Below are 21,660 nucleotides of genomic sequence, written 5' to 3' on the forward strand. Positions count from 1 at the left end.
AATAAAATGCATGATTCATCAGTAGAGGAGAAGATAACGATTATGGGCACAGAGACCATTAAACCAGACCAAAGAGGTGGTTACATAGAACATAATTTAAGATCTAAGGAAACTTTTTGGATTAATAAACTAAAAACTGTCCCCGATGGTTTGAATACGGATAGGGAATTGTTTACTCTTTTGTAATGCATTAAAATATGTTCTTTTGTGGAGCACAAAGGACTATTATGCATTTTGTAAACCATTTTGTTTCCTAGTAGGGATGTTTGAGGACATGGTATCAGTGATTGTAAAAACTTTGAGGATTTGGTGATAACAATTACAAAGCTCCTTTGTAGTTGATACGATATTATTTAAGTAATCCGGCCATTTATTTTTTTCTGTTTGTGAAAAGCCAGTCAAATTTTTCATGATCACTAACCTCCGTGGTTCACAATAACACAAAGCCAGCCAGCACATTGCAAAGCCACTTAGAAAGGAAAGGAGCAACTTAATAATTGGCTAGCTGGTTATGAATGTGTGCTCACAGGGCATGGCAGCAAACGTGAGCTGGACCTTCAGGGGTTTAACAGACTGTGACGAACTATCATAGCTGCAGATAGAAGCATTTGCTCAATTTTCTGCTCACCAGGTCACGTCATATGCAAGCTGAACACACGTCTGCTCTTTATTTTCCATACAAAATTAAAGGCTGGACAAAAGGGGATCTCTGGCAAGGCTGTGTTGTCCTGCAGGGCGAGTTGTACCTATTTTGCAAGGTGGTGAAACAGACTCTGCCATTCTGCACCAGTTATGTGGGGGAAGAAGCTTACACAACTACAACTACTACCGAGTGGCATGATGGGGCCTCCCTGCAGAAGGTAGTGAGGAGCCAGATTCACTCTAAATCACAGGTTTTCAGAGGCTTTAGGTTGAGTGTGTGCCTCCCTGCTCTATGCCTCTGGCTGCTCTGCTGAGGATGCAAAGTGCATGTTACTGTTGCAGAGCTGTACCCCGGGGATGCTTGCACTGCTGCTTTATGCATGCAAGCTAATGTTTGTGCCGCTGATGTCCATGCTGTACCTATTTTTTAAGGAAACTCTGCTAAGGGTTTGAGTTCGTGGACAGTGTTGTGGTGCAAGCTATCTGCATTATGCTCACATACCAGGATTTTCTTCACCAGTGTGGTGGATGAAGTGTGAAGATGGTGCTGTGGAGCTGAACTATCCATGCCCCGCACGTAAGCAGTTAATCAAAACCACATCACACATAAGCAGTGATTTTACATTCTGTGACCAATCTGCCCATTGAACGTGAAGTTCCATATTATGCCCAACACAACCATCAAAATTAGCACTTTCAGTCTAGTGACTTGCTAATATTATACGTTACTATAGCTAGTAGGTTTACTATTACTGTTACTATTGTTCGAGTTTAGTACCGATTTCACAAATACAACTATTGCTAATGCTGCACTACAATTATTACTCTCATTTGTGAATTTGTATCACATTTCATACTGATATGACAATTACTTTAAGTATTCCTACTGCTATTGCAGTTTTCTATTTTGTATCACAAATACTAGTGGTATTGCAATTACTATCGTTATTACTCTTACTATATCCATGATATTACTACTGGCTGGCAAATGTTATTTGTGGCACATTTTGGTATTACTCTTACCGCAGTTTTTACTGCTGCTGTACGTAAAATTGGCATCAAAAATATTAGCACTGCTAACGTGTCTTAACACATTAGTTAAATACGTCTAACGATAAGACTCATATTTTGCCCAAACAGCATTGAGGAACCCTCAAAGATTCTTTTTCCACTCTCCCTTGAAACAAGAGGTCTACCCCTCCCACCCATCCATCAGACTGACAGTAATATTAACCTTCCAGTTTAGAAATCGCGTTTTTATGGTTAGGGTTTTTTCTTCAGCTCTCTAAGTGTGAATCATTCTCATTCTAAAATACCTTCTAGATGATTGGAAAAAATCGTTTGGTCCTCGCACCCTAGACTTTACAGGTCTGCTGGTTGACAAGGGTACCCATTATAAAATAAGTTCAAAAGTAGACTGGTAATAATTTATTGAGCAAAACTCTTGGCCTTGTAATTTAGAAAACATCAACCTATACTGTTCAAACTGTTGGGAATACAGGCAAAGTATTCAGTAAGAAGGCTCCAGTTAAAGGAACGGGCTAAACCATTCACTCCAAAGTATGCATAAGGAGAAATCATCAGAAATCAACAATACATAAGTGTTAAATAAATAATACTTTAGTAACCATTATTCTACCACCTCAAATAGTGCTCCTGTTATCAACCATGGGGGAAGATTGAAATCAGTTTCACCTCAGGGAGGATGTTTATCTTTCAGGTTAGACATAGCTCTCTGCAACTAGCTCCCAGCCAACCGAGTTACCTCTTGCACTGCTTAAAACTGAACATTCTCTGTGTGTGTAGTTTGGAACATATCATAATCTAGTTTCTAATGCACACACAGGATTTCAAGAGCCAAAAATGTGGAATGATGTCCACAGACCCATTTGATTGGAAATGGTTTGGCACTGCACTTTTTGAGGTGTATCAATGTCTTTCCTGAGTTGTCAACCCTATCAACATCGAATTTGTTAATGTTACAGCCCTTGAAACAGCGGGTTCTTCTCTAGCCCCAGAGATGCAATGTCGGACAATGGCCTCCATACTTCATAGGTAAAAGCGGAATTCTCGTGAATTCGGGGCTCCATAATGATGTTTGACTAAGCAAAGTCACCAGTGAGATGGAGTCTGAGGGTGCAGCAGGGAACCAGTTCAGCGATCTTGAGGTGGAGCGGCAGAAGGGAGAAACAAAGGCACGTGAAGAGTATCTGTCAGGCTGAACAAAAGTCAGCCTGACAGATATTCTTCTGCTTTAGGGCAGGCAGCCAGGAGTTGGACATGCACTAAAAGCACAGACTACTGGCTGCCAGAGCTAAACTTTGCTGGGCTGAAGACGTTACAGCCCTGGAGGCGTGACCTCTTCAGTCTAGCAAAGGTGCCTTGAGGTCCTCCCCCTCATGATGAAGGGGAACGTCACTGATTGCTTCAGACTTTGGTGCTTCAGTTTTAAGCCCTGAAGCGCCTAAGGCCGAGTGTCAATCAGTGACACCTCGTTAGAATGGGGTGGATTGTGGTCAGCAAGTCTCACTTACCCCATCCTACTCTGTGACGAGTGAGGGACTGCTGTCTTCCCTCATTGGAAGCAGCAATCCAAACCCTCCAGGCACCTCCAAGGCTTGAGACTGCTGCCACCCCCCTTGGCTAACCTGTAACCCTCCTGGGACCTTCGAAGATTCCCTAAGGGAGCTAAGTAGTTGTTTTTTAATGTTTGGTGTTTGCGTGCACAAATGTATGTGCATGTGTTAGTGAGTGTTGTGAATGAGCAAGTGCGTGTGTGAATGAATCAGTGAGTGAGGTGTATGTGTGCATGTGTAACCTACCCCCTCCACCACTTCCTCCCTCTTAAAATTACAAGTTGCCACTGAACAAAGGACAGGCAAAGACTTATATTGTGTATTGAACATGAGACGTGTGGAGATAACACAGAGAATCACAGCTCATGGTGCGAGAGAGGGAAAGAGATGAGATGGAGGAGCAAACAGACCAACAGAGAGACAAATGATGCGAAAAAGACTTGGACACTCATATGGAGCACAACAATGACCAAGTGCAAAATGAAGAACCCGAGCGAAAGAGACAAAGTCAAAGAGAATGAGAGGAAAAAACAATGGAAGCTAACAGAAAATTTGGACTGAAGAAAGAGGTTGAGAGAGAAAGATTAGGTAGAAAGGGAAGGAGCCCCTAATGTGTGGTAAGAGAGAAAGCATGGCCTGACAACTTTTTATTCTTGTGCTGATAAACCAGTCAAATCTCCCACTCTAATCTGTTTAATTCAGGCTTAAATATAGTGTGTGATAGTTAACACTTCAAATACAAATAACTCCACCCTTGCCTTTATAGCATACGGAGGGACAAATTACTCTGTAGTTGGCACTGTGTAGGGGTATCCACAGAATGATGAGGTCTTTAGTCACGTTTTTACTGGGACACCGATGAGTTAACTTACCATGCGTACAACAGAGATGTTGAATCAGGGGGCACCTTAATCCCAAAAAAGCCCATCATCTACACCTAATAGAGCAGCATACAAGGGGATGTCTCAGTGCAGTCAAGCACTGCTTTTATGTCAGCACATCCTGCCCTTACATCCCCATAAAAATAAATAAAGCAGCTATGCAAGTTAATGAAGTGCTACAGCGTTTAAGAACACGTGTAAGTCTCACATAAACACCACTCCAACACCCCCCCTGCCTTTAGAAGTGCTGTATCATGCATACACTGTTGAGGCAATTCTCAGCACTTCAAATCATACAGACGAATCATGCGTTTAATTTTTTTTTATTTTGACTTTCTCTGCTGACTATAAATGTTTGGCTAACCGAGTGCTTCTAAAGAACGCATTGTACCCTGCAGAAAGCCTTTGTTACATTGCTTTACCGTAAAATTACAACTCTCTCAAACAGAACAGTGAAAGCTTCACTGCCCCTTGTGGTGCTTGCTCTCTGTATGTGTTTAGTACGCAGCCTACCAGAGAGCGAAGCTGTGTGGTTTGCAAAAGACACCTTGGGGAGTTTCAAAAAGTTGACCTGAGAATGCATTCTGCCCGTTGCTTGCAAATGGCTTTGTGGCTCGTAACTCATCTTTTCTGACTTTCCATTTGCTGGCTTTATTTGCCTTAGGCCCCCTAGCTCAAGTTCCTACCTCTCTATGCCAAAACTCTGCTTATAGTATTCTTCCACAAACTCATTTTCTGTAATAAACAGCCCTGTAAATCTTGTTCTAATCTCGTCACATTAGCTGGGCATTCAAAGACAGGTGAAATGTCCAGCTGTCTCTTCAAGGGAGCCTGGGGTTTATTTTGCTTTCTTCTAACTTCAAAGTGAGAGCATTTACAGGAAAGAGGAATGCAGCCTACTTTTTTCATTGAGTGTGCTTGTGCCTTTTTTTCAATTTTATTTTAGACAAAGCCATTTCTAAAAGTCTAATTTTTCAGTTGCACAAAATATTTGCCTTTCATTTGTGAGGCATTGTCAGAGTGGGTTGAAGCATGAACATTTCTAAACTCATATTTGAAAACTATTCCTTCCTCCCAAAAAAAAACAAAAAAACTTTGCTCTGGTTTAGTCTGATGTACTAGTATTACTAAGATGAAACAGTTCAGAATGCGATTGAAATACATGTAAAAAAAAAATTTAGACTTTCATGTTTACCGTTTTTTTTATTTTTTTTTTTTAACAAAATGTCTTTAGAAATGAAGGTGGGCCAAAAGTTGTATGCAGGACACCCTTATTAGAAGGGCAGTTGCTGACCGCACCAATTTAGTCTCATGTACTAGTACTATTAAGATGAAACAGTTCTGCATGTGAATTAAATACATTTTTGGAATTTTTTCATATTTAACATGTTTGCAAAATTCCTCTTCTTTTAACTTGTGAAACTGCGCTTTTAGGAACCAAGTACAACACTGCTTTTCAGTCTCAGCTTCAGCCTAACCTATGTTGATATTTGGCAATCTAAACGGTTTATGGCCCATTCATTGTCAAGCACAGGATAAGATCTATTCACAGGAATTGTAAGACAATTTAACAATGCCTGGTTTTCACTTTGATGTACAGGGAGTGCAGAATTATTAGGCAAATGAGTATTTTGACCACATCATCCTCTTTATGCATGTTGTCTTACTCCAAGCTGCATAGGCTCGAAAGCCTACTACCAATTAAGCATATTAGGTGATGTGCATCTCTGTAATGAGAAGGGGTGTGGTCTAATGACATCAACACCCTATATCAGGTGTGCATAATTATTAGGCAACTTCCTTTCCTTTGGCAAAATGGGTCAAAAGAAGGACTTGACAGGCTCAGAAAAGTCAAAAATAGTGAGATATCTTGCAGAGGGATGCAGCACTCTTAAAATTGCAAAGCTTCTGAAGCGTGATCATCGAACAATCAAGCGTTTCATTCAAAATAGTCAACAGGGTCGCAAGAAGCGTGTGGAAAAACCAAGGCGCAAAATAACTGCCCATGAACTGAGAAAAGTCAAGCGTGCAGCTGCCACGATGCCACTTGCCACCAGTTTGGCCATATTTCAGAGCTGCAACATCACTGGAGTGCCCAAAAGCACAAGGTGTGCAATACTCAGAGACATGGCCAAGGTAAGAAAGGCTGAAAGACGACCACCACTGAACAAGACACACAAGCTGAAACGTCAAGACTGGGCCAATAAATATCTCAAGACTGATTTTTCTAAGGTTTTATGGACTGATGAAATGAGAGTGAGTCTTGATGGGCCCGTGGCTGGATTGGTAAAGGGCAGAGAGCTCCAGTCCGACTCAGACGCCAGCAAGGTGGAGGTGGAGTACTGGTTTGGGCTGGTATCATCAAAGATGAGCTTGTGGGGCCTTTTCGGGTTGAAGATGGAGTCAAGCTCAACTCCCAGTCCTACTGCCAGTTCCTGGAAGACACCTTCTTCAAGCAGTGGTACAGGAAGAAGTCTGCATCCTTCAAGAAAAACATGATTTTCATGCAGGACAATGCTCCATCACACGCGTCCAAGTATTCCACAGCGTGGCTGGCAAGAAAGGGTATAAAAGAAGGAAATCTAATGACATGGCCTCCTTGTTCACCTGATCTGAACCCCATTGAGAACCTGTGGTCCATCATCAAATGTGAGATTTACAAGGAGGGAAAACAGTACACCTCTCTGAACAGTGTCTGGGAGGCTGTGGTTGCTGCTGCACGCAATGTTGATGGTGAACAGATCAAAACACTGACAGAATCCATGGATGGCAGGCTTTTGAGTGTCCTTGCAAAGAAAGGTGGCTATATTGGTCACTGTTTTGTTTTTGTTTTGTTTTTGAATGTCAGAAATGTATATTTGTGAATGTTGAGATGTTATATTGGTTTCACTGGTAATAATAAATAATTGAAATGGGTATATATTTTTTTTTTGTTAAGTTGCCTAATAATTATGCACAGTAATAGTCACCTGCACACACAGATATCCCCCTAACATAGCTAAAACTAAAAACAAACTAAAAACTACTTCCAAAAATATTCAGCTTTGATATTAATGAGTTTTTTGGGTTCATTGAGAACATGGTTGTTGTTCAATAATAACATTAATCCTCAAAAATACAACTTGCCTAATAATTCTGCACTCCCTGTATTTATGACATCTGTGGCAACTCATTTTGGATAAGTTTAAAAGCACTTTTTATTAACGCTTTTGTGTTTATGTTTAGCGACACAATGAGTATGCATTCAGACTGTGACTGTGCCTTTTTCTGAACACAATACTGGATATAAACAATTTCTTCATTTGTCCTTGCAGGCACTATGGTCATGATATGAATGGTGCAGCAGGAGCACTGTCAAAGGGGCCAAAAGGTCTAGAAATCCCAGTGAACATTGATTATTGCTATATTTTACAACTAAACAAGCAGCCACAAGTGCAGTTAACTTTAAGGCACTGGGGCGATAACGCAGCAGGTGCACAGGACAAAAGCTCTAGGGAACTCACCAAACATCAATTATTGCTACATTTTAGTACTACACCCAAGTCTGAACCAGCTATAACCGATACCGCCCCGCTCCCTAGCAACTGTCTGCCGTCCCTGTGGCGTAGTGCGAGCGCAGTCTCTTCCAGGCTTCCTAAACCCTTCCGCTCTCCCCCACATACGATTCCTCCTTTGCAAGCTTCATCTTCTCCTCACTGATGACACTGGTACACGGTAAAAGTGTACAGATCACCTTTTTGCACAGTGCGGGCACATTTTATATATTATAATTAAAAAAAAAAAAACACTTAAAAGATCTATAAATTATTTCAACCAACACTTTATTAGAGCACCAGTTATACTGCACAAAGACACTGGGGAGATTATATAATTTGTCCAGGATCACAGGACGTTGAGCCGACACAGACTGAAACCAGGTTTCCAGCTCTTTCCGTTACTTCACAAACTTATTATAGTCATCTGTAACATGTACAAAAATAATTGATAAAGACAAAAGACTTTGCATATTGGTATTGCCAATGCTTGTCCTTTATTATTACATATAATACAATCTTGAAAAGACACCTTCAAGATGTTCGTTGTGCGAAAACAAACATTCGATTTTACTAAAATGTTCTCCATGTAGAATAGCAACCCAGGCCATTCAAAGGGTGCACATAACTGATGTGCCTCCTATTTCACTATTGGCACTGTCAGGGCAGGAGGAAGCATGAACGTTTCAGAATTCATGTTTGAATACTATTCACCCCCTCACCCCCCACAAAAAAAAGTTTCCACTGATTTACAACTATTACTATTGAGATGAACTAGTTCTGCATGTGAAAAATGGATTATGTTACTTACCTATGAAGCATCTGTTTGTGTCACGAACTGCTGTAGATTCACATGCTTTGCCTACTCCTGTCATCTAGTGCTAGGTCCAGATGTGTGCAAGCTGTTTTTCCATCGAAAAAGCGTCTATGGTCATAAGGTAAAGTGACTCCTCCTCTCAGTGATATCGCGCCTGGGCATCAGCTCCATTGTTAGATTGTTTTCCCACAGTTGGAAGAGAATGGAGTGTGAATAAGTGTTAGTAAAGAGATGTCCAAGCATATAAGAATAGTACTGCAACAGAGTCAGGCATCAGGAAGGAGGGTGAGCGCAATAAAAATACAGCACTACATGCCAAGAACAGATGCTTCTAGGGTAACAGTCCGTTCGATGGCATGCGCAGCTCTAGATAAACATGCCCTGCATAGACTATAAAACAGTGCCCTCTAGAGAGCATTGATTAACCTGTTGGTGCTGCAGTTGTTTGAAAAAGTGTATGTAGCACTGCCTGCCCTACATTTGCTCGTTGGCCTGTTATACATCCACACAGTAATGTTTACTAAATGTGTGTGGAGTGGACCATGTAGCTGCTTTACAAATTGCAGCTATTGGTATATTGCTCAGTGTAAAGAAATGGCTCCCTGTTGCAGTTACCCCCCCACTTTTTGCCTGATACTGATGCTGACTTGACTGATAAGTGTGCTGGGACCCTGCTAACCAGGCCCCAGCACCAGTGTTCTTTCACCTAAAATGTACCATTGTCTCCACAATTGGCACAACCCTGGCACCCAGGTAAGTCCCTTGTAACTGGTACCCCTGGTACCAAGGGCCCTGATGCCAGGGAAGGTCTCTAAGGGCTGCAGCATGTCTTATGCCACCCTAGGGACCCCTCACTCAGCACAGACACACTGCTTGCCAGCTTGTGTGTGCTGGTGGGGAGAAAATGACTAAGTCGACATGGCACTCCCCTCAGGGTGCCATGCCAACCTCCCACTGCCTGTGGCATAGGTAAGTCACCCCTCTAGTAGGCCTTACAGCCCTAAGGCAGGGTGCACTATACCACAGGTGAGGGCATATGTGCATGAGCACTATGCCCCTACAGTGTCTAAGCAAAACCTTAGACATTGTAAGTGCAGGGTAGCCATAAGAGTATATGGGCTGGGAGTCTGTCAAAAACGAACTCCACAGCTCCATAATGGCTACACTGAATACCGGGAAGTTTAGTATCAAACTTCTCAGAATAATAAACCCACACTGATGCCAGTGTTGGATTTATAAAAAAAAATGCACACAGAGGGCATCTTAGTGATGCCCCCTGTATTTTACCCAATTGTTCAGTGCAGGACTGACAGGTCTGTGCCAGCCTGCTGCTGAGAGACGAGTTTCTGACCCCATGCGGTGAGAGCCTTTGTGCTCTCCGAGGACAGAAACAAAGCCTGCTCTGGGTGGAGGTGCTTCACACCTCCCCCCTGCAGGAACTGTAACACCTAGCAGTGAGCTTCAAAGGCTCAAGCTTCGTGTTACAATGCCCCAGGGCACTCCAGCTAGTGGAGATGCCTGCCTCCTGGACCCAGCCCCCACTTTTGGCGGCAAGTCCGGGAGAGATAATGAGAAAAACAAGGAGGAGTCACTGGCCAGTCAGGACAGCCCCTAAGGTGTCCTGAGCTGAAGTGACTAACTTTTAGAAATCCTCCATCTTGCAGATGGAGGATTCCCCCAATAGGATTAGGGATGTGACCCCCTCCCCTTGGGAGGAGGCACAAAGAGGGTGTACCCACCCTCAGGGCTAGTAGCCATTGGCTACTAACCCCCCCAGACCTAAACACGCCCTTAAATTTAGTATTTAAGGGCTTCCCTGAACCTAAGAATTTAGATCCCTGCAACTTACAAGAAGAAGAGGACTGCTGAGCTGAAAGACCCCTGCAGAGGAAGAAAAGAAGACACCAACTGCTTTGGCCCCAGACCTACCGGCCTGTCTCCTGCCTTCCAAAGAAACCTGCTCCAGTGACGCTTTCCCAAGGACCAGCGACCTCTGAATCCTCAGAGGACTACCCTGCTTCAAGAAAGACAAGAAACTCCAGAGGACAGCGGCACTGCTCCAAAAGAACTGCAACTTTGTTTCAAAGGAGCAGATTTAAAGACCCCTGCAACTCCCCGCAAGAAGCGTGAGACTTGCAACACTGCACCCGGCGACCCCGACTCGACTGGTGGAGAACCAACACCTCAGGGAGGACCCTCCGGCGACTCCAAGACCGTGAGTAACCAAAGTTGTCCCCCCTGAGCCCCCACAGCGACGCCCGCAGAGGGAATCCCGAGGCTCCCCCTGACCGCGACTACCTGAACCTAAAGTCCCGACGGCTGGAAAAGACCCTGCACCCGCAGCCCCCAGCACCTGAAGGAACGGAACTTCTGTGCAGGAGTGACCCCCAGGAGGCCCTCTCCCTGGCCCAGGTGGTGGCTACCCCGAGGAGCCCCCCCCCCTCTTGCCTGCCTGCACCGCTGAAGAGACCCCTTGGTCTCCCATTGAAACCTACAGAGAACCCGACGCTTGTTTACACACTGCACCCGGCCGCCCCCGCGCTGCTGAGGGTGTACTTTTTGTGCTGACTTGTGTCCCCCCCCAGTGCCCTACAAAACCCCTCTGGTCTGCCCTCCGAAGACGCGGGTACTTACCTGCTGGCAGACTGGAACCGGGGCAGCCCCTTCTCTCCATTGAAGCCTATGTGTTTTGGGCACCTCTTTGACCTCTGCACCTGACCGGCCCTGAGCTGCTGGTGTGGTAACTTTGGGGTTGCTCTGAACCCCCAACGGTGGGCTACCTTGGACCCAAAACTGTGACCTGTAAGTGATTTACTTACCTGCTAAAAATAACAATACTTTACCTCCCCCAGGAACTGTGAAAATTGCACTGTGTCCACTTTTAAAACAGCTATTTGTGTTTTATGTGAAAAGTATATATACTACTGTAATTATTCAAAGTTCCTAAAGTACTTACCTGCAATACCTTTCAAATGAGAGATTACATGTAGAATTTGAACCTGTGGTTCTTAAAATAAACTAAGAAAAGATATTTTTCTATACCAAAACCTATTGGCTGGATTTGTCTCGGAGTGTGTGTTCCTCATTTATTGCCTGTGTGTATGTACAACAAATGCTTAACACTACTCCTTTGATAAGCCTACTGCTCGACCACACTACCACAAAATAGAGCATTAGTATTATCTCTTTTTGCCACTATCTTACCTCTAAGGGGAACCCTTGGACTCTGTGCATACTATTCCTTACTTTGAAATAGTGCATACAGAGCCAACTTCCTACACTCAGAAAAGCCATAGATGGTCCTATCTTACGGGTAGTGTGTGCTTTAGGAAGTGTGGGCAAAGTTCTTTTAGCTTTGGTGTAATAAGTTTGAATGCATTTAATTATCTATCTTGAAATGCCTGATTTAGATATGGCCTTCCCCGGGTGAGGGGGTGAAAAAGCAATAAAGAGTTGCTTGGTTTTCTGAAATTCTTTAGTTCTGTCAATATAGTACACATTAAGGCTCTTTTTACATCTAGTGTGAGAAGGGCCTTTTCTGCAACTGAAGTGGGTTGTGGAAAGAAAACTGGCAGTTCAACTGATTGCTTTAGATGAAAAGCAGAAACTACTTTTGGAAGAAATGTTGCTTAGTTCGAAGGACGAACCTATCCCTGTGTATTAAAAAAAAAAAAAAAGGGTGTTTCCAAGGTTAGTGGCTGGATCTCACAGACACGTTTTAGTGAAGTGACTGCCATTAAAAATGCTACTTTCTATGAGAGAAATTGAAGCGGTTAGTTATTCAAGGGATCAGATGTTGAACCCATAAGTCTAGTAAGTACAATTTTGAGATTTCAAGCAGAAACATGGGACTGTGGATGCAATCACTCTTTTAAGGCCTTCCAATAATGCTTTGATAACTGGGACTTTAAATAGGGATAAATGTCTGTTTTGGAGGTAGGCAGCTACTGCAGCAAAAGAGACGTATTGATGTGTATGCTAAACCACAAATTCTTTTAAATGAAGTAAATGGAGAATATTTCAACAGTTACATTGAAGGGTTCAATGTGTTTGTCACAGCAGTAAAACACAAATCTTTGCCATTTAGTGGCTAAACATGCACCGGTTATGGGTTTACGTGGCTCCTTGAGAATGTTCATGCATTTTGGAGGGAGATTCAAGTGTCCAAATTCTAAGACTTCAGAAGCCAAATCCCAAGATTGAGTTCCTTGGGATCTGGGTACCTGACTTCTTCATGGTTCTGAGTGAGAAGATCCAGGTTGGGGCAGTGGGGGGGGGGGAAAGCTTCTTGTGAAGCATTACAGAAAGTTTGAAGAGTGTGGAGAACTGTGGTTGCTGTACCCAAGTGGGAGCTATTAGAATGAGGGTGACAGGCTTCCAAACTACAGACGGAAGGAGAGGGAGAGGAGAAAAAGCATAGGCAAATATCCCAGACCAATTCATCCATAGAGCATTGCCCTTGGATAGTGGGTGCGGGAGCCTGAAGGGGAAGTCTGGGCATTTTGCACTGTCTGCGGAAATCCCCATTTGTGGGTGGCGTTCCCATTTGTGGACTTGTTGCTGCATCCTGCTGAGGTCGGCAAAGTTGTTGTCTGTTCTTGGTCGGTGTTCCGCTAACAGGTGAATGTTGTGACGTATTGCCCAATGCCAAAGCTCCTGAGATAGGCGTGATAACTGTAGTGTGTACCCCCCCCCCCCCTTGTTTTTGTCACTAGAACATGGCTGTTGTGTTGTCTGTTCGGACTAAGCCAACTTTGCCTTTTGGGTATGTTAGAAAAGCTTTCAGTGCCAGGTGAACTGCTTGACGCTCCAAATTGTTGATGAGAAGAGGCTAATGTTTGATGTCCCAAAGATTCTGAACTGTAGGATTCTCCAAGTGTGCTCACCATCCTGTGAGTGATGATTCCGCTGCGAGTGACCTGGGGAACAGGATCTAGAAAAGCCACACCTTTCAATAGGTTTTGCGTGTTTCACCTCTGCAGAGTTTGAGGTTTAGGGCTGGCTATGAAGACTAGATCTAGTAATTGACCCTGTGACTGTAACCACTGGCTTGCCAGACACACCTGCAGCGGTTGCATATGTAATCTGGCATGTGGCACTATTGCAATATAGGATGCCATCATGCCTAAAAGCTTCTGAATTGTTAAGTGTTGGTTGGGATGAAATTGTTGAATCAGCTTTGTGATGTGGATCCTGACTGTATTGGGGTAGGCTGTGCATTGAAAATAGCCCACAGGTATGGTTGAATCTCTGAAGGTGGGATTTTTGTATGTTGATTGTAAACCCCAGTTGGTGCAGAACTTGCTAAGTGAATTGAGTGTGATGCAGACACAACTGACTCTTACTGGCTTTGAGACAGTCATCCAGCTATGAAAAGACATGAATATTATGCCTGCATAGATGTGTTGCAACCACTCCTAGACATTTGGTGAACATACGTGAAGCGCTAGTGACTTTGAATGGGAGAACGTTGAACTAGTAACCTGCTCCTGCTATCACATACCCGAGGTATCTGCGATGCGCTGGTTGTATTGGAATGTAAAAATAAGCACCCTTTAAGCCTAGTGCAGACAAAGTCACCTTGTTGTATCAGGGGAATTACATCCTGTAAAGTTACCATATGAAAGTATTCTGATAGTATGCAACGATTTAGGGGCTTGAGGCCCAATACAGAATGAAGTGAACAGTCTTTTTTGGGAATGAGGAAGTATATTGAGTATACTGCTGCTGAAGGGGGGGCAGGCCCTATGGCCCCTTTGAGCAAAAGAGCCTGTACCTCCGGTTTGAGCAAGATTAAGTGTTCTGCGGAGAGTATGTGAGGTGGGATGATGAGCTCCAGAAAATAACCATGATGGATAATATCTAACACCCACTGATCGGGTATGTTTTCCCAGGCGGTAAAGAATTGTTGCAGACGTCTCAACAGGTGTTAAATGGTCGGGATAAATGGAAAAGGTCACTATTTAGAGGTGGAGGCACGAGTGGGGGTAGCTTTGCCATGCCCCTTTGAATGGTTTCTTCTACATGTGCCTCAGTAAAACCCACTTGAGGGGGACGTTTGAGGCTTTTGACTAGAGGAAGAGGTAGAGGAATCTGATGTCAGTTTGGTGCCCGGTTTGTACATGGGGCACCTGAAGGAACCACAAGGAGTGGGAGTTTAAAGTGCTTCCATAGATTTGGCGACTTATCTTTTTTCATTTTTTCTAACATTTGGTCTACTTGTGGGACAAAAATGTTCCTGATCAAAAGGGGTATTTAAAAGTGCTTGTTTTGTTGCACTTCTGGTTTAAAACCAGATATGCGCAACCAGGCATGTCTACATAACAGAATGCTAGTGTTAATACCCCTAGCTGCTGTGTCCGCTGCATCAAGGGCACATCTAATGGAGAGGTTAGAAATTAATTTCCCCCCCTGAACAATTTGCTGTCCTTTCTCTTATACTCTTCAGTGAGATGCTGAATGCGTGCCTACATTTCATCTGAATGGGATCTGTTGTATATTGCTATACGCTCTTGGGCGTTGGTTATGCACCAGTGATTAGCGGTTAGGACTACGACCCTTTTACCAGCATCGTCAATCAGCTTAGAAACTTTATCTCAGGCTGAGGGGCATCTGCCGATGTTTGGGAGTTTTCCCTTTTCTGTGCATTTGGATCTACCAAAGAATCTGTATGTAGGGCCCGAGGGTGCAGCCTTAATTTTTTTGTCTACCAGATCTTTAAAGATCTCTTCAACATGATGAGTCATCACTTTTAGCATAGGCAACTACTGACATGCCCTTGTGGTAGTAGACAATGTTTCGAAAGGAAAGTCATCCTCAATAGGATCTTTATGAAATGGGACTTGGCGGGATGCAGCTCCCCTAGCTATAAGTTCCTGGAATGATGTTACATCATCCAGGGAAAGGCTTAGTTAGGTAGAGATAGGGGGTCATTACCTCCAGTGGGACCTACATTGTAAGTGTCCCATCGATAGGTAGGTGGCTGGTGTATGTTACCTCTATCTCCCTGATCTTCTCTGTATGATTGTGGGGAATCTAAAGGCATATCTTTACCTATATCTTCAAGTGAATGAGGTGTTGATTGTGAAGAAGGAAGAGGAGGTGGTGGAGAAATAGGCAAAAGGTGGATGTAAAGGACTAGTGGCAAAGTCCTTTTTCTTTTTAGGAGGTACTGGCCGTTCCATTGCCCCTCAAAAGTAAGCTGGTGCTTTGATGTGGAGGGCGTCCACTGCACTGCCTTTTCCCCAATATGTCCAGTAGAAGGCTGGATGTGTATTTTCTTTTGTTTCGGTCTGCAGTTAAAACATAAAAAGGACATGCACCCAGACCTCAGGGCATAAACATATTTAAGACCAATGAATTATTTGAGTTTTGCCAGGCTCCACAACCAGTAAATATAAATGCTTTAAAACACCCTCTCAAATAATGTATTAGCCTCAAGGCCCCTCCATCCCGATTATCAATTCTGTGCTGGAGGCAGTTATTTACTCCTGTAAATGAAATTCCATTTTAATTGTTCACAGTCTCAAGATATAAATGCTGAGAAATTGCAAGATGTTAATCCAAAAGGGTGCACGCTTTGGAGAGATTTTTTGATGATCTCTCTGTCATTTGGAAGCTTTTTCAAAATGCAGGTAGAGTTTGGGTAAAGCAACCAGTATGACTGTATCTGACAGACCAAGATGAATTGGTCTTTAAAAGAACCCATCATAATATCACAAGATTTCACCAGAGACCATGCAGTCTGCAAAAGCAGTCCATGTACAGGAAAAGGAAGACAATGGCACTCTTGTCCTGCAGACAAAAAGGCTATTTTCTATGATCCAAATCACGTTTAGGCATTAAAACACAAATAAGTCAGATACTTCTTGAATGTCAAACTGAGCACAGCACGATAAAATGGACAAATGGGAGTGGCACAGTATATCAATCTCATGACCAATAAAGATTTTCATCAAAGCCGCTCCATGCCGCCGACCCCTTCCACTCACCCTTTTAGGGGTGGCACAGCAGCTCAATCTCATAACCAATAAATATTTTCATCCACACCCCCTCCACCCAAAAACACAAAGACTGGACCAATTTTGTTTTCCTAAATCAGTGTACTCCGGCTGGTGTTAACTGATGTCCCCTCTAGCCTTATACAGAAAACAACATGGGACAGAATGCGCTCTCAGTACAGATATATACAATTTTCAAATCTCTCAAATCAAAGCAACAACATTAATCAAGGTGTTTTTATTTAAAAACAAAACATTATGTCGTACGGCCACAGTCCAAAACAAATGCCTTTCATCGTGGCAAACAATTTGGAAAATTTATCAACTTGAATGAAAAAAAAAAAAAAAAAAAAATATACCAAAAACATAAGGGCAATGCAAAATCAAAACCTGTTAAAAAAAAACTGCTGGGTGTAGATGTAGGTGGTTTCCACCAACTCCACTTTGTGGCAATTCACTTCAAAGACGCAAGAGCGGTTGTACAGTTGAAGGGCAAGATTTGCCATCATGCATCAGTTCCACAGCTCTCCTAGAAGTCCTACACTGTCACAAACTCTCCCGTCAAGAAGTTATTTTGCCGTGATGACAACAAACGAAAACAGAAATGGGATGGAAGTTTGGCTGTGACTTTATCTGTCGGGTCTGGCCATTCCCGGTCTGGCTTGCAGCATCATAGGTCGTGACGGAGGCCGCATCATGTGAGGGCCTGGTAACATCTGCATATGCCCTCCCATTGGCGGCCGCATTCCTGGCCCTGAAATGGGGAAGAGAACAAAAAACAAATTGAGTATAAAGTACATGAAATATGCAGAATGAGAAATATTGTGGTGTCCAGTAGTCCGCCGAGAGCAAAAGAAAGTAGTGTGTTGCAACCCAGATTCTTATAGAGGTAGAGCAGCTTTACCAAAAAAGAGGATTAGAATTAATTTGTCATATAACTCCATTAACACTCTTGTTGGACAAAGGAATTGAGCGCTCATCTAAGTGATCTTAACAAGAGATTAAAGACAAAAGAAAACAAACATTCACAGTATGCAAATCACAAAATAAACCAAAAAAAAAAAAAAAAAAAAAAAAAAAACACAGGATAGATTAACTGTTTTTACAAGGAAAGCATACTATATTTGCCCTGCAGTAAATTTCATATTATGAGGTGAGCTGCTCATTACTCAGCAGCAGTTCTTAAAGATTAGATAAGGTAAGATTATTTGATGCAATTCACGATTAAGAGCACCAGGATCACTGACGTGCCAACATTCATTGTCAGTTACAGAAATATGAAAATTGGGCCGTTTAGTGGCAGTTGTCCACTGTGAGAGGGAGGCTGTTCAAAGGTCTGAAGGATTAGACAGTGAATTACTTCTGTGCAGTTCTAAAGGGTTATTTAAATTAATTAGTAAAGATGTTCAGACAATATTGAAAATATAAGCATGATGGCAAAAGTTAAGGTGGTATATGTCTTTGTTATGCATGGCTCTCAGAGAACCTCTATCATTTCAGTTTCTAACTCATAACCCACTACAATGACATAGCAACAGTTGATAACAAAAATGGTTACCTACTGTTGAGATGTCAAAGGCCTTCTAGACCACGCTGACAGAACTCCCAGAGAGCCTGCCATGTGCAGCTCTGCGTGCCTGCTTTCACTGAAAGCAGAAAACACAGCTGCAGGAGGGGCGAGGAAGGCAGGGGAAGTGGTGGGGGCTGGTCAAGAAAGGCAATTTTTTTTTTTTTTTAAACGTTTGGGACTAGAATATATAATGGAGGCCATGTTATGTACGGCTGCCCCATTTCCCTTCTGCCACTACGTAGAAGCTAAAAGCAGGGGCCAAAGATTTTAGGCCATATGTAACATCAAATTATAGATGATCAAAAAGTGAATTACGGGGACGTTATTCACATTTGGGTTCTGAGTAATATCACAAAAAAAAAAAAAACCTCAATCTTTGCTCTTGTTGTCTATTTCATGTCACTCAGAACCCCAGTGTGAAAAACACCCCAGTGATTCACTTTTACCCATCTTTAATTCTAGACGTTATACATGGCTTCAATAGGAATCCTGTATCATTTTCACCAGATTCAAAATCTGTTAAATCACTACTATGACATAACAGCAGTTTACAGCAAATCTGGTCACCCACTGTTGCTACATCATGTAGGCTGCCAGAGCTATCAGAGCCGGTCAGTGTAGCAGTGCTTGTTGGCTATTACTGTTTGCACACCCACAAGTCTGGGGAGGGGGGCGGGGGTTGACTAATGAATGCAGGTAAGGTATTTTTTTCTATTTGGATCAGTGAGGAGATACCATGGTATGTATGGCTCCTCCATTACGTCTCTGCCCCTGTGTAGCAGTTTGAAGCAGGGAAAGTTGATTTGGGGGGCCATACATAAAGTTATACATGGATTCAAAGTGAATTCCTGAGGTTGTTTTTTCACCTCGGGGTCTGGGTGACATCATAGTCATCTCAAGCTTTGCTCTAGTTGTCTATTTCCGGTCGCTCACAACCCCTCAGTGAAAAACATCCCCATAATTAACTCTTAAAAATGTAAAATTCTATATTTCATGAACCTGGTCATCACATATAATAGCTGAAGACTAATCTAAAAACAAAGCAACGTCTGTTTTGAAGCAGTTTTGCCTATTCAAAATGCAATAAAATTTGGCATATTTTATGTTTAATTCCTTATCAAAGTATTCGATAAAATGTGATCATGACTTACCAGGTCCGACTTGCATCATCCCATGTGGAGGCGGCCCCATCATTGGCATCATTGGAGGACCTGCCATAGGGGGTGCTGGCATCATCCCAGGCCGAGGAGGGCCTGCCGGAAAAACAGAACAAAATCGCAATCAGTATGAACTGTAACAGTTAGGCTTGTAGTGCTGAGTCATGATTCAATAGGAGGTAGGAGGCGAACTAGCATATTCCTATTTGCGTCTAAGTGTCAGACAGACGTTTTTCCTATCCAAGAGAGAAAAGTGCTGTGCCAAGAGGCTGCACTAGAGAGCAAGGCGGAGTGTCAAAGTCCGACTGTGAATCTACAAGAAGGTGACAAAATATACTAAAATATGAATTTCAATGACTTATACAAATTTTTGGCAGATGTTTGCCCTGAACCCCAGACCCAAAACAGAACTACCTTCAGATAAGAGGGATCCGTATGAATGCACATTTACAAGTCTCATTAAAACATTAGTCGTGGAGGAACAAGTACGGCAAGATAAAGAAGCATAACCAAACCTGGAAACTCGCGAAGATTTGGTGGAGGTGGTATAATACTTCCTGCAGGTGGAGGGGCGGTGAAGGGAGTAGGTGGGATCTTTCCTTGCTGGAAGGCAGCCGCTGAAGGTTGGGAAACAAACAGAGTGAAATATCAGTGCATAAAAGAGCAGACAAAATCATGAACTGAAGCTAGAACTAGCTCCATTGCCTGAGTGATCGCTAACAATACACAGCCCAACAACAGAGCCACGTGTTTGCATCTTTTACTCACAACAAAAACGGTGGCTTTTATGTTAACTGAAACAACAAAAGAGTCCAACTCTATTTTTTTTCTTGTAAAGTGCTCCATGGTAGTGCATGCGTTTTCCAACAAACTCCAGCATGCATTGCTCTCCCCTGGCACTGTGTGGCGCTTTTACATGTGTACCCCCCACATATACTTCCCCCATCACATGTACTCCGCCCACGCTGCTTCACTCGTCTGTCGCTTCTCCTTCTCACCCAACTTTTCCCTCCATGTTGCTCCCAACCCCACCACCTGCACCCTCCCCCGCTCTCCCAAATTTGAGACCCAATGGCATGTCAATGTTTGTTCTAAAACAAAAATGATGACTATAAAGTCCAACCACACAAATACAATATTTGACTCTCTCTCTCTCCACATCTTGACTCTCTCTCAGAAAGATGTGGAGGTAGGAAAGCCCAATGTTTTGGTTTTAAAATAAGGAACATTGCAATGTGTGCAATGAGGTCCTTGCACTTATAGTATAATGCTTAAACCACATATTCAAGTGAACATAAGGACACCACAAATACATGACTCGCCACTACTCTCTTTAGAACCCAAACAAAGATTATCTAATGCTATAGCGGAACAAATGGTTCCAAAGGACAAGTAAAGAATACATCTCTGGAAAAGTAAAAATGTAGATTTAATTGAAGTGAGAGATCAAGAGAAATATACCAAAGAAAAAAAAATTAAATACAGCACACCATGCAAAGCAACCCAAATTGGACAGGTTTATGAAATTCCATGGATGGGGCACAGGCTCTACATGAATATACTTTAACAGGGCTGCTCCCAAAACTGAACAGTAAGAATACTAGAACAATTAGCGTGCCCTTATAGGTCTTCAGTCGTTTTCTTTGGCTGACTCATTCTTCTGATATGTTCCTGTAGCTCTTAAAAGAAGCCTCCATTTTTAGTCAGACAATGGGTCGGATCTCAGACAAAGCATTCACCACACTCAACATCATGTAGGACACAAGTTCTAAACCCAGTAAGCGAACTCAAAGGTACAGCATGAAGAGGCCAAGACAATTTTGTGCAAAATAAACACTTGCTAAGTGCTGTTCAACGAAATAATTATCTGCAGTAGAAAGCGCTAAAAGATTATTAAAAGACAACTTCCTTAGGCAAACGTGGTTCTACTTCCAAGTTTGAAATAAAACTTAAGCAATAGTTAAGCGTCTCCAGGATAAACTGTGCACTCTGGGTTTGAATCAGATTTGAGTAGCAAACGCATAGCTCTTCAGGCCCAGTTAGCTTAATGATTTCTAATTGTAGAGAGAGAGAGAGATAAACAGCATGGTATGGCCAGGCGTGGATACACAAAATCTAATAGAATGCTCCTGTTGATCAGTAACAACTGAAACAGAAGAAAGCTAAACTCTCCAGATAGAAAGTCAGTTTGAGGGGGGACACCCTCTGGTGCTAACGTGTCACTGGTAGACCACCTGGTGGATGCTTATGGGTCTCCTGGTTCTGTCCGAGGCAATACTATGTAAAGTCAAGCCAAAGATATGGCAAGAATTGCCAAGCTCCAACTTCGGACATATTATTTTGGTGGAAAGGTGTGTAAATGCCTTGTTTTTAAAGTTCCTCAAAAATGCAGCATTTATTTTTAAATGTCAAAGGGGAATTGTTTTCTACTGTAGTAAGATCACATTTAAAAAGCCAGGCTCTAGATGCAGAAAAGAACAGTGG

The 21,660-nt window shown here is 42.8% G+C and overlaps 1 protein-coding gene across 1 annotated transcript in view; it reads right to left on the minus strand.

Moving 5' to 3' along the window:
- Window positions 1-16,672: 16,672 nt before the first annotated feature.
- Window positions 16,673-21,660, minus strand: part of SNRPC (small nuclear ribonucleoprotein polypeptide C) — a 40,599-nt gene continuing 35,611 nt past the window's right edge. Inside the window, exons 4-6 of the mRNA XM_069238828.1 lie at window positions 19,692-19,793; window positions 19,171-19,272; window positions 16,673-17,203 (exon numbers count right to left, since the gene is read on the minus strand). Coding sequence (XP_069094929.1) covers window positions 17,079-17,203; window positions 19,171-19,272; window positions 19,692-19,793 — 329 coding nt within the window. The 3' untranslated portion in view covers window positions 16,673-17,078. The remainder of the gene's footprint in view (window positions 17,204-19,170; window positions 19,273-19,691; window positions 19,794-21,660) is intronic.

Source organism: Pleurodeles waltl, chromosome 6 (assembly GCF_031143425.1).
Source record: "Pleurodeles waltl isolate 20211129_DDA chromosome 6, aPleWal1.hap1.20221129, whole genome shotgun sequence".
Classification (NCBI taxonomy): Eukaryota; Metazoa; Chordata; class Amphibia; order Caudata; family Salamandridae; genus Pleurodeles; species Pleurodeles waltl.